Genomic DNA, 14173 nt, shown 5'->3' with positions numbered 1-14173 from the left:
TGGGTTAATTTCTATTGTGAGGACTTAGGCATGTGTTTAGTCTCACATTGATTATATACTAGGTATGCAACAACCCAGGATCTCACTCAAAAAGGCTAGCCAGAAGGTGTTATTTTAGCTTTTTGGCACTGTGTAAGTATGCAAGATCTATCTAATAAATAGCTGATGTGGGACCAAGCACACACCAACACGGGTCCATAGATACTCCTTGTTTAAGCCCTAGCATCCTTTCCAAGCCAAGGTTTAAATTCAGTCAAATCCAATTATACGATTGGCTCATGGTTAGTCGTAAAAGTGCGCATGTTGTAGTGTTCCTTAGTCTAGATAGGCCACGGGCTGGGCTAACATTGATATCATTTGTAACAACCTAAAATCTCACCCAAAAAGGCTAGTCATAACGTGTTATTTGGATTTCTTAGCCCTAAGTATCCAAGATCTCCCAGTGCATGTGGGACTAAATACATGCTCGCATGAGTCCTTACAAGGTAGATCTTGGGTACTTATACAAGTCCAGCTAGCTTTCTGGAAGAGATCCTGGTTCATTACAAATAGTATTAGAGCGTACCTAGCTCATAGCCCATGTGGATTGAGCGACACTGCAGCACTGACCTATTTGGAGCTAAGCACGGGCTAACCATGGTATTTGTGATTGGATTTGTATCCTTATTCCTTAGCTTGATGAGGATGCTGAGGCTTAAATGGGGGGACTGTGTGAGGACCAGTGCAGATTTGTATTTAGTCCCACATCATTTATATGTCATGGATTGCCGTATCGTCCCATACAGGCTTCGTACCGTCCTATACCGAGGTGTACCGTCTCATACCCGGATGTGATGAGGTGTACCAAGGTGTATATAGGTGTGTACCGACCTGTACTAAGGTGTATCGTGATAAAAAGTTAGAAAAATGATTAGAGATGTTTTGGTATGGGGCGCGTACTATGCCATATCGATCTAGTAAGGAACCAGTACATTATCCGAGACTAAGATTGTGAAGTCGTCCTTTTAATGTTTAGATAACATTTCAGGTCAAATAACTGGAGCTGAAATGAATAACATTTTTTTCTGTTAGTTCATTTTGCTGATCATTTATATAAAGAACAATATAGCTTTCCTTTTACTTCATTTCATTATGAAATTTTATTTCATGTGCAAGCATATCCACTTTACATTGCTTTCTTGTGCCTTTTATTTCAACCTAGAATCACTGTGTGCTTTTGTCATATGTTATATATATCAGGTTGGAGTGGATAATATGTGTATCCTTGTGCATGCTGTCAAACGCCAACCACTAGAGTTGCCATTAGAAGGGAGGATAAGTAATGCGCTTGTGGAAGTTGGACCATCAATTACTCTTGCTAGTTTATCCGAAGTTGTAGCCTTTGCTGTTGGTAGTTTTATCCCCATGCCGGCATGCCGTGTGTTCTCCATGTTTGCTGGTTAGATCATTTTACTTAATCCTGCTTTCACTCTAAGAAATTTTGATGCTAGATTTTGATCACTTTGATCTACTTTTCTGCAGCATTAGCTGTTCTTTTGGATTTCCTTTTGCAAGTTACAGCATTCGTTGCATTGATAATCTTTGACGCTTTAAGAGCTGAAGATGATAGGGTTGATTGTGTTCCATGTATTAAACTTTCATCTAGCACTGACTCTAATAATGGTATGTTGTTAGTCCTCTTCTATTTCTCTATTAATTAGTAGTTGTTGATTGTCTTAGTTACTATAGATCATGAATGCCTTTTTCTTGGTAGTTTTGATTATTCACATTATTCCTCAATAAACATATGTTCTATTGAAATGTAGGTGATAGCCAACGAGAGCTTGGATTGCTAGCACACTATATGAAGGTAAGGTCTAACACTTTCCTTTTAAATTTGGTTGATAAGGTCTAACACTATATGAAGGTAAGGTCTATCACTCTAATTATTTCTATTAATAAAAAAAGTCCATAAATTTTTCTTTAATATTTATCATATTCTAAGAGACTAATAGTTTCTCCACTGAGAAAATAGTTTGTATGTTTTTTATTCTATTTATCTGGAAAGTTGTAGTATCATGAACAATCTTATATTAACATCAACTAGCTGTAATAGTTTGGTTTGCCACAATAATATGAATAAAAATTGTCCTTATAAGTGCACATGCTTATATTTTGCTTAAGTAATAGATCTTGCTTGTGAGGCCTTGTGGGTGTGTCTGTTTTGTCCTATATTAGGTGTGTGGTTGGGAGGTTTTGGATACCAAGGACCCCCACAAGCCTTTTTGGGCGAGGTCCCGAGTCTTTATAAATGGTATCATAGCTGACCTAACCCATGGCCCATGTGGCTAAGGGACATTGCAGTGTAGGTCCTCTTCAGGCTAACCAGTTGTGGTGTTTGTGATTGGACCCTTCTCCTAGCAAGGATGCTAGGGCTTAAAAAGGGATGTGCATAAGGCTGCCATTGTGTGCATATTCCCATATCAAATGTGCATTGTAGAGATCTTGGGTACTTCAGCAAAGTCAAGGACCCTGATTAATAACTTTTTGGCTGCTTCTTACGTGAGGTCGTGGGTGTTTCATTACAGGTTCGGTTGATCAGTCTAAAGTTAGCATTGGTAATCGAAGTGCCTTTTATCATAGATTAAATTGTTTTTTGCGATTGTCCATGTATCTAAACTAGTTGACTTAGACCGAGCTCCTCTGTGGTGGCTGAGTCATGGGTTTCCATTTGACCATGTGTTAATGGCAAGTCAACCACTTTTTTTGCCCTTCTTCTTCCCATGTTAATGTGCTGGATCTTGAACTACCTAGTAAAAGGAGGAAGAGGCACAAATTTGCCTACGACCTCTCCATCACCTTAAGTCCTCGTTGTCTCTGGTCCATTCTTGTAAGATCCAGTGGCCTCGCCTTCACACTTGTGAGATTTAGCCTCCCTTGTTTGCTTGAGAATTGTCCTCCTATGCATCCATTCACACTGGATCCAATGCCAGGGCCTCCATCCCTGCAATATTCAGTACCCTTGCCTCTACCCCCTTGAAATCTACCATTCATACCTCTACCAATATGGATCTAGTGGATCCCATCTCCATTCCTATGGGATTTGACTACCTTTGTCTCTGTCCTCTCAATATTTTGCTTTAACATATCTGGGGAAAATTCAGTGGCCTGCCTTGAGGCGGCCCAATACATTTGGGGTCTAAGGCGAACTCACTAAGGGAGGCTTTTTTTTTAAATGATGAAAAAATTTTAGTAAGTACAAAATACTTTAAAAATTCATTTAAAAATAATTCATCTAGCTTTTTGAGATGCAAAATTACTAATCAAACTTTTGTACTAAGTTTTCAACGCAAAGTTTTCCTTTACCATCACGAAGAAATGAATATATTTTCTTCAAACTATTTCTGAAAAAAAAATCCCTAAAGAAACTATTTTTCCTGGAAAAGCAAACCTATTTTTGAAAAAAAAAGAATCATTAAATCCCTAACTTCTCCAAACTCCAGATAAGGAATAAACAAGAAGAAAAGTCGGACTAGTGACTCTAAATTGAAAGGTTCAGATAACTCCAATCAAATTTCTTAGTCTTTCCTTTTATTCACCTCTAAAAAACTTAAAACCCTAGGAACAGATACTCGTGAGTCCTCTTAGGACCCAAAAGCCAGCAAACCCTTCAAAATCTCTCTTTTATCCAACAAAATGGTAACTTTAGATTTTAGAAGGGGAGGAAAAAAAGACAAACCTACAAATTGCTCTATTCTTACTAAAATTCCATAAAAAAAATTGACATATGATTTTACAAAACTAACAAAAAAGGAAAGAAAGAACATAATTATTAAAATTAAAAAGAGGCAAAGTTCTTCACCTTCTAAAATGAACGTGCTCGGCAAAGATCCCCCCATGAGGATCTGGCGGGACCACTTCTTGAGAGCCTTAAGGGAGAGGTGGCGGTGGCGCTTCCGGTACTCGCGGAGGTCGCTGGAGGTGCAGATCTCGGTGATGAAGTTGAGGGTGCTGTGTTCGAAGTCCATCCACACCCGGTACAACGCGATGATGTTCTCGTGCCGGAGCTCCCGGATGAGCCAGACCTTGGCGAAGAGCTGGTCCATCATCGCTCGATTCTCGTTGAAGCTCCGGAACCAAGGTCTGCTGTACTGGTACCGGTCGGCGTACCGGCACTGATCACGGACCGGTCCGTACCGGTCACGTACCGGTCCGAACCGGTTCTCCAACAATAAACCACCAGTACCGGATTCCACGCTGATCCGGTACCGGTCCCGGGCCGGACCGGTACGTACGGGCCGGTACGGGCCGGTATGGCAAACCATGTCCGGAACCGCACTTGGTTCCACGCCACCTCGATCCCATCCTCCTGGTCAAATGCCTTGTACACCTTTTTCACCGCCTTGGCACCAAGAAGGTCGTCGTACCGCCTGTACCTCCCCATCGGGTCTACCTCTAGGAACGGCTCTACGTCCTTGTCTGCCGCCGGCGGATCCATTGCCTCCACGCACGGCATCCTCAATATCGCTCTGATTCTCCGACTGATGAAATCAAATCAAAACCCTAGCTTTTTCCCCCAACAAAAAACAGCAGATCAGAAAACCCAAGCTTGGAGCGTCGATCTTGAGATCGGGGAAGCAAAATAGAGCGAAGAATACCTTGAAATCCGGCAGAGATCTCACAGAAACCCTAGATCGCGAGAGCTGGGGCAGATCAAATGAAGGTCGAGGACGAACAGATCATGAGAGAATACAAAGTTCAAGGTTCTTTGAGGTAGTACGTCGTCCGAGCCATTGAAGCCGAACCACCAAGCTCTATAAAGCAAAAGAAAGTGCTGAAAAATAAGAAAAAATAGTGAAAATAAACAAGAAAACGATCGCCACCTCTAATAAGAAAACGGACTGCGGTGGGCGTGGGCCTTTCTTTGGGCTAGGGCCTTAGGCGACCGCCTAGGGCCTGCCTTCTATCCCACAAGTTCTGGCAGCCCCCGTGTTCATTCGCTAATGGTTGATCCAAGATGGGAGGGTTTTTTGATTTCCCCCCTAATTTGACAATGGACTAGGGCATGCATTCCTGGTTCAATCACAAGATGGTTGATCTATCTAGGTCAAGTTGAATGGACTTAGTAATTTTGTGGATTTTTTTTCCAAGCTGACCCACAAACTAAAAGGTGATGGGTCAAACACATCAACCTGAGTAGCTTAACCAGGTTTCGGATCATGCATCTATGTTGTGATTGTCCATGCTATGACATGTGTTTTGCCTATGTAAGGGGTACAAAACTTCATATTCTGTGTTGCACATACTAGTCCATGCCATTATGCACCAGTCAGCATAAACTGATATAGATGCAGAGTTGAATGAATTCAATTTTTTGTCATGGGCATAGTCACATGGTTGGAAATGTGGTCAACATGACAAAACATGGTACAATACCATACCAAGCTTTCCCATGACTAGCGAGAGTAATTGATGCAGTACTTGAGTGCATGCCTTTGAAGGTCTAAATTGTTAAGAGATCTCTTGCTCTTTTTGCTTTAAAGCTTGAGCAAGAATGAAAAGAACGTATTAGACTTGCAGTTTTTACGCTACCATGTACCATTTTAGGTTAGAAGATTGCAGTGTCCATCTTAAGCAACTTAGTTACTTCAATAGATTCTCCCTGGTAGTAGAGCTTGTGTTGAAAGACATTGCCTCTTTGATGCTGCAACTAAACTACTTGCATACGATGTGATATGCAAATTTTAGTTACATGAGTTGAGATGGATACCAAATTGGTAGAAATTATTTTCCCAAGTTTAACATGGATATGAATTCAATACATGATCAATATGTATGGCTTGATCTTCTTTAATGCTTAGCATATGGCTTGGTGATTGCTATGGTATCCTTCCTAACAAATGCATTAGCTAACATGAGGACCATCAAGTGTACTTCATGATGGCTACATTGTGATAAGTATAGCAGATCGCCAGCAGCAGAGTTACCATGGCACCTATGGCATAAAATATGCATACTAGCATAGAAGTGGTAGTATAATCCAAGTAGGACTATACATCTTCTTTGGGCATTCTCTAGCTGTTGCAGTTTAAAATCCATTGTCCATACAATTCATGAACGTATATTTGATGCTAGATCTGAACATTATCGACAAATCTCATTTGTATTTAGATCAATTGGTAGAATCTATTCAATTATTTATCTTGTGGAGGACTAGTAGGACATAGCCCTATGTCATCTTTCATGGCATAGTTTTTGAGAATGGGGCTGTGATCGTATATACGGACCCATATCTCCCCTCATCCTCTCTCTCCCTTTATTTTTTTGTTTGTCTTATATGCGTATGCATATCTTCATTTGTGTGACAATGGGTGGTTGTCTTTTGTTGTTTGTGGCTTTGTGCTATGTTGTGATGAGTAACGACCATGTATTCATTTGTGTGTACAGTGTCTCTGAATGCTTGTTTGTATAATTTCAATTGTCAGATATCTTCATTTTAATTGTCATATGTATTTAACAACATAAGTTCATTCCTTTTTTTTATATTTTTTGTTTACTAGAGGCGCACATCTCATTTTGTAAACTTTTTTATTATCTTTAGTGCGGCACTGGTACATTGCATATATTTACTAGACCCTTGCTATTTTTTTATATTTTAATTTAACATTATGGTTCGGCACCGGTACATGGTACGGGTGGCATATCGATACTCAGTATGCCGAAAAGAGTCCATACCATATTGTATCAACACAGTGCTAGTGTGGCACCGGTATGGAGCCCGGTACCGAGACAACGAACCTTGTTCAAGAGACTTGGTGCTTTAGTGCGCCTCGAGCCTTTAAGAACTTTTATGAGGACTAGAAGCTGGTTTGACTTCAGAGTTGTTGATAGAAAATTATAATGTAATATGATGTATAAAACTGATTTTAAATGAATGAGGATAAGGCAAGGTTTTAAAACCTGATCTATACTGGTCTTCCTGACCATTCCAGATAGGAGTGCTGAGACGTGGAATCCTTGGACAGGTTTGGGAACCTAGTACTTGATAACCTAGATAATCTCGGTTTGTATTGGTTGGTACTTGGTACTGACTGCTATAAGCAAGTTGGTGGCTGAGCCTCATTCCTTTCCGCTCTTTGCTTTGGATGCAAGAGGAAGGAGAGAAGGCAGAAAGAGATGAAGAAGGAAAGAGAGCTTAATTCCATGTTTTATTGATTAGATCCAGCCCCCCTGCAAGCCCGATTCTAGATTAAAACCTGGTTGTCTTCTCTCCCACCTTTTCTTTTTATCTTTTTTTTTCTATTGTTCCAAAAATTAAAATAACAAGGGAAAACCATGAAATATTTTTTTTTTCATTCGGCATGAATTTTAGATATGGTATAGGTGGGCAATGTATTTGGCCGAGCTGTGGATTTTATTTTTTAATGTAACCATGTTATTCTTGGAATAAAATATTTTTAAAGAATTTGAAAAGGACCTTTAAACTTTTTATGACCTAAACAAATTCTGAAAATCTTCTAAAAGCCATTAAAAGCAATAAACAACAGAGAAAATATCAGAAAAAAGGGCATCTTAGTGAATTATGGGGATGCTAGGTTGTCTTGAGTGTCGGTTTTATCCAGGTATTGCACTGATCAGGTCTCCAACCAACACTGGTCTGAGACCAAGATTTGGAACCTTGGGAAATTGAGCTTCTCATCTTGGTTTTGTTCATGCTCTTCACTTATGAATATTGAATTAAGTATGAAGAGAAAAGAAATTCCATTATTCGATGAACTATTTTGTCTGTTGCTATGTTGGTAGCATAAGAATGTCGTTGTCATCTAGAAATTTTATCATCTTTAGATACTATGCTTTTTTGTGAATGGTCCATTTGAGTTTTGCAGTCTCCAGCGATTGCTTAAATACTTTTAAGTTGGTTATATTTTACAAAAGTTCTCTTTGATATTATTGTAGGATGTCCATGTATGTTGGTAGCATAAGAATGTTGTCATCTAGAAATTTTATCATCTTTAGATACTACACTTTTTTCTGAATGGTCCGTTTGAGTTTTGCAGTCTCCAGCGATTGCTTAAATACTTTTAAGTTGGTTATATTTTACAAAAGTTCTCTTGGATATTATTGTAGGATGTCCATGCGCCTATTCTTGGTCTTCTTGGAGTTAAAATTTTAGTGATCGCTGTATTTGTTGGCTTTGCTTTGGCAAGCATTGTAAGTTAACTTTTCTACTGTATCCTGTGGTCGTTTTGCTGTTAATAAATTTTTGCTTATAGTCTTCTAGATATGTTTGCACTTTGAGTTACCTTTTAACTTAAAATACTGCTTGAGTTATGGTGATTATTATGGAACCACATCATGAAAATTAAAATAATAACCGTTCCTTTCTTGAAAGATTAATTCATTAATTTACTATTTTATCTTTCATTGAAACATCAAACTTTCATACCAAAGAAAACATCAATTTTTGAATGGTTCGATTGATTCAACTTATATACTTCTGATAAGCTGCAATGCGGCTGGATTTCCATTTCTTTGTCTTTAATATAATCAAATGGAGATGGTGCAACTTCATCTTCAGCCTTCCGAACAACTGACAGATATTGCATTTTGCATATAACCTTTTTTGTCATGCCAGTCTTTATCAGCTTGCAATCAGGTTAAAATCTGCCTGTGTCAATTTCCTTATCTTAAATATTATGTGGAGTTCTTTTCAAGTCAATTTAACATAGTTCATTTGTTAACACTTGTAAGGAATGATTCTGTCCTAGCTTTTTTGCTACTACCTAATTCCCCATGTATTCACCATTCATGGTGCCTGTTTTTTTCTTTCTTTCATTGTTTACTTTCCCACTTTTGTATGTTATGCTTAGAATAAATATGGTCTAAATTTTATGATATTAATGTATTCTATTCATTTTGCTGAATTCTCTTCATCCATTGCTAAGAAGCTGGAAATTTTGGTGGTGTTAAGAAATATGAAGTTACATTTGACATAAAGGGCACATTACTAGTAGTAACGGAAGACAATGTGATGTGCTGATTTACTCTCCGCTTCTTCTGCATGAGTATGAGATAAGTGCTAAATACAGACAAACTGGCACAGAATTGTCCGGGTTGGGCAGAAGGAATATGTATTTAGTCAAGGCAATAAGGTCAACTTTAGACCAAGTTCTAAGTAGCTCATTAAAGCTGAAGATTAAAAGACCGCCAAACCGGTACCGGACCCATATCGGTCGGTAGACGGTTCGATACGGTACTAGTTTGGTACGGTACCGACTTACGGTATGTCGAAGCGTGCCAGTTCCAAACCGGCATGCCCATTTTTTTATTTTAAAGCTCACGAACAATTTTTATTTTTAAAGCTTTTTAGGTTTGAATTATTGGTAATCAGTTTTTTTAACTTTTTCAATGATTTTAAGTATAATTTAATGTTTCTTCATGTTTCTTAATGTTTCTATGATCCGGATGTAACCTACACGATGCATCTTGTTGTTTTAATGTGATACAAAATATAAAATGATTAGTGAGATGTTGCATGCTACAAAAAATAATATAAAATATTCTAAAATCAACTAGTGCGATAGAAAATATAAAATAATACAATCAATTACATATATTTAAAGTACAACATATATATCGATATCTAAAATTTCGTCGAGTGACGATGTCTTATAGATATCCGGATCATTAGCATATTCAGGAGGCACGTCAGCCCATCCCTTTAACTAAGCGGCGTGGTCGATACGCTCATCCCAAAAGAAACGTGCTCAGGGTTATAAGTATTCTTGGATCTCTCATTGAAGCTCTAGCTCTGAGAGGTGTTCTCTAACTTCGGCTGATAATACGACTGTGGAGGGGCCCATCCGAATATGCCGGCAGAAAAATCCGATATGTAAGATGCTTCGGGCTACATAGGATAGTAGACACCAAAAGACTGCCTCCGACGCACCATATCCACATCCGTATCCATATGGGTCATATGTTGTCTATGGCTGGAGGTAATAGAATTGATGTAGTCTCAGAACTCCATCTTATACTTAGTTTATGTTTTTTGTTGTTTCTGTGTTTTTCATCCCAAGCCATGTTTAGGCATAGATTTTCCGTCGAGTCATGTACTAATACTGCCAAGCAAAAAGGGTCCACCTAGGTGTGATAGAAAGTCTAACCCAACTCCAAACTACCACACTTAATTGTTTGAGTCTTAGCCTTTCTTCAATGCCCATGGTCATCACTCATCTCTAGGAACAGAGGAGGATGTATGATAGTCTTGGAAATTAAATTATTGAATGTATGGAAGAAGAGGGGAAGTTAGAAGAGAAAAAGTTAGATACAATATAAATCTGTGGAAATACGCAGAAATCTGCAGAAAACAGCACAAAAAAAAAAATACTGTTCATGCGAACAATAACCTGACCTGTTACTGTTCACGGAATAGTAACCTAACCTGTTACTGTTCATGGAACAGTAACCCGACCCGGTTACTGTTCACAAAATAGTAACCTGACCCATTACTGTTCACAGAAAAGTTATCCAACCCAGTTACTATTCACGGAACAGTAACTCGGCCTATAAAAAGAGAGGACAACATCCAAAAAAAAAGAAAAGAAACCCTAGAAAGGTGAGTGCCGCCGTGGGCGAAGCTTTGAGAGACTCTTTTCCTTCCACTTTTATCCTGCTTGACCTATTTCTTCTTGGAGCCACCTTTTTGATCCCGTTATCCTTCATCTCGATACTTTGGTAAAGCGCAGCCTAAAGATTCTTATTGGATTGGAAGGACCAAACTCGCAGAGGTAATTATCCGACTAGTTTGCCACCATCTTTGGCCCATCCCTCGTTTCTTCGACTATCAATCCTTATCTCCACCCATCATTATTACCATCGTAGCCATCTATCACATCCTTGGAACCCGAGATTACTGGCTGCATTTTTTTTATTGCTCTATTATGGTTATTTTCAGTTTGCTGCACTAGTTATATTTCATTGATTAGACTTCATTAATAAGATATCTATCATGTTCTGTTTTGCATTCACATACCTCTATGATGATCTTTTGGGATGATGAGTATTTGCTGAAGTATCTAATCAATTGCACCATAATTGATTATTATGAAATCAATCTATATCTATAGTAATCGATTATACGTTGCACCAAAGTGGTATTAGATCAAATAGGTTCTGTATTTTTAGAAATCATTATTATTGTGTTTGCATCCTAACATTCATATTTTTCTGCACTTTAAATTCTGAGAATTAAATATCTGCACTTCTCAAAACAAAGAAATATATTTTCTGGATTAAAAAAACAGTAAATTATATTTTCTGCATTTAAAACTACAGAAATTTTAATTTTTGGGGTTAAAAATACAGAAAAATTAGTTTCTGCATTTAAAAAAAATTCTGCATTCATTTTCCGCATTTAAAAAATAAAAAATATTTCTGCATTAAAATATTAATTTTGGTATTAAAATATTCATTTTCGGCATTAAAAAAATAAAAAAGTCTGAAAAAAGTTTCTGAAAAAAAATTTCTTTCACCTCTATCATTAGAAGCACCTCCGAAATAGTTTTGGGTCGAATCTTAGCCTACAATCATGTCTGATAATTGGCAAGATGCATTTAGAACCCAACAACAAATCTTAGAGCAGATCCAACGACAGGTAGAAGACCTCTCCAACTTCATGACTAGACTAGAATCGAACATACCCGGACCGGTCCGTACCGGTCCCATACCGGTTCTCCAATGATATACTACCGGTACCGAATTCCACGCTGATCCGGTACCGGTCCCAAGCCGGACCGGTACGTACCGGCCGGTACAGACGGGTACGGCAAACCATGCTTGAGATGAGAGATCTAGGAGAGAGAAAAACCATCAGGATGAACCAAAACGTAGAGTCGACTTCAAGGTAGACAGAGTCCATCAAAGGGTAGTCGAGAGTAGTGAATCAGATGAGATAGAAAATGAATTAGATAACCAACCACCATGTAGGAACAGAGAGAGACCACCACATAGAGAACCCCCTCGTGCCAGACGTTGGGATGTTAGCATTAAGATTGATGTTGGGGATTTTGAGGGGCGTTTCCAACCAAATGCTTTTCTTGATTGGGTCGACAAAATCGAGCAATATTTTGATTGGAAGGAAATTCCTGCGGATAAAGAGGTCAAATTTGTGACCCTCAAATTAAAGGGACATGCACTGGTTTGGTGGAAGCAACTCCAGGAATGAAGAGTTCAGCAAGGTAAGGATAAGATCCGTACCTGAAGCAAGATGAAGGAGAAGTTGGGGAAGAGATTTGTCCCATTGGATTATCGCCAAAACCTCTACTTGAAATTTCGAAACCTTCGACAAGGGACTAGGACCGTGGATGAGTACACCGAGGAGTTCTATGAGCTCCAAGCAAGAAATGGCCTTAGTGAGGACCCCATTCATATTGCTAGTAGATATATCAATGGCTTGAGACGGGACATCCTGGACCAAGTGGAGATGTTCGATGTCTTGAGTATTGATGATGCCCATTGCCGTGCACTGAGAGTGGAAGCACAACAAAGACGAACTAGTGGTCGGAAGTGGGACTCAAACGGAAACTCCATTACCCATGAAAAGTGTCAGTTTGGAAACAAGTTTGTCAGAACCCTACCAAGACCACAACTGCCCTAAAGCCTAATTTTAATAAGGACTTATGGATCAAGGGCAAAGGCGTACTGGCACTGGCATCTGATTCCACTATCATTTGCAAAGTGCCGACAACTTGGACATAAATCCTCTGAATGTCCCCTAAGAAAATTTTAGTTTCAGTCACACCTGATTGAGCAAGGACGCCAGGACGATTCAGATGAACCCAATCCAGAGGCAAATGAGGGTAAGTCTGAACAGCAGGATGAGTCGGAGAATGACGATGTTCACATTACAGGTGATAAGGTGGGCCCACTCATGGTGATTCACCGTGTCTTGGTCGCACCTAAGCAACTTGTCTAGGACAATTGGTTGAGGCAAGGTATTTTCTTGACTATAGGTACTGCATGGGGATATAGATGTTCTATCTTGATTGATAGTGGCAGTACTGAAAACTTCGTGTCTTAATACATGGTTGATAAACTAAAGATACCTACACAAAAGATTCATAAACCATTTAAGGTATCTTGGTTTTAGGAGAGAGTTGAGGTTCCGGTCACTCACAGATGTCTAGTAGAGTTTTTCATTGGAAAACGATACCAAGATCAGGTATGGTGTGACGTTATGCCTACGGAGGTGTGCCACGTGTTGTTAGGTAGGCCTTGGCAGTATGATAGAAAGATCCACATGATGGAGAAAAGAATACATACTCCTTTGTGAAAGATAAAATGAATATCACACTCTACCCACAAAAAGAATTGTATGGATATAACACGAAAAATTCCGTGAAAGAGACAAAGAACCTACTCTAAGGGCTTTAATTCTAAATTCAAAATCTTTCTGGCCTAAGATGACAGACGACATCATTAAATACGTGCGAAAATGTCAACATTGTCAGCAGAAAAAGAGAGAGGTCTAGAATACAGGCTTGTACACTCCGTTGCCTATCCCTAGTGGCCCTAGGGAAGATGTCACCATGGACTTCATTGCAGGACTACCCATGACTGCTAGGAAGGTTGATTCGATTTTTGTTGTGGTGGACTGATTTTCAAAAATGTCATATTTCATTCCATGTAGAAAAACATCTGATGTATCTCATATAGCACATTTATTTTTTAAAGAAATTGTTAGACTGCATGGTATTCCAAGATCATTCACATCTGATAGGGACACTAAATTCACTAGTTATTTTTGGAAAACTCTTTGGAGCAAATTAGGAGCAAAACTAAACTTTAGCAGTGCTTATCAACTCTAAACAGATAGTCGGATAGAGGTAGTGAACCGTACACTTGGTAACATGCTTAGATGTTTGGTTAGGAAGCGTCCTACTCAGTGGGATTTGGTTTTAGCACAGACTGAATTTGCATATAATAGTTCTATAAATCGTACTACTGGTAAGTCTCCATTTGAAATCATCTATGATTTTTCTATTCCACGCATACTCGATCGTACTTCTATTTTCTATCATGGTCGGATAAGTGCCGAAGTAGAGGATACTATTGAGCAGGTCCATCACATCCAACGAAAAGTCCATTAGCGCTTGCTTGACTCCAGTGCCAGGTATAAGGATGATGCTGACCG

General features: G+C 38.9%; 1 protein-coding gene across 2 annotated transcripts in view; it reads left to right on the top strand.

Annotated features, from left to right (window-relative positions):
* Positions 1-14173, top strand: part of LOC103716598 (uncharacterized) — a 281358-nt gene that overhangs the window by 204174 nt on the left and 63011 nt on the right. For both annotated transcript variants that reach the window (XM_089923826.1, XM_089923827.1), the window contains 4 exons: positions 1240-1438; positions 1522-1662; positions 1806-1849; positions 8107-8190. In XM_089923826.1, coding sequence (XP_089779952.1) covers positions 1240-1438; positions 1522-1662; positions 1806-1849; positions 8107-8190 — 468 coding nt within the window. The remainder of the gene's footprint in view (positions 1-1239; positions 1439-1521; positions 1663-1805; positions 1850-8106; positions 8191-14173) is intronic.

The sequence above is a fragment of the Phoenix dactylifera genome, chromosome 6 (genome assembly GCF_051530095.1).
Source record: "Phoenix dactylifera cultivar Ajwa chromosome 6, Ajwa_hap1_PhDact_Kaust_v1.1, whole genome shotgun sequence".
In the NCBI taxonomy this organism is placed as follows: Eukaryota; Viridiplantae; Streptophyta; class Magnoliopsida; order Arecales; family Arecaceae; genus Phoenix; species Phoenix dactylifera.
This window is presented reverse-complemented; position numbering and strand designations above follow the sequence as displayed.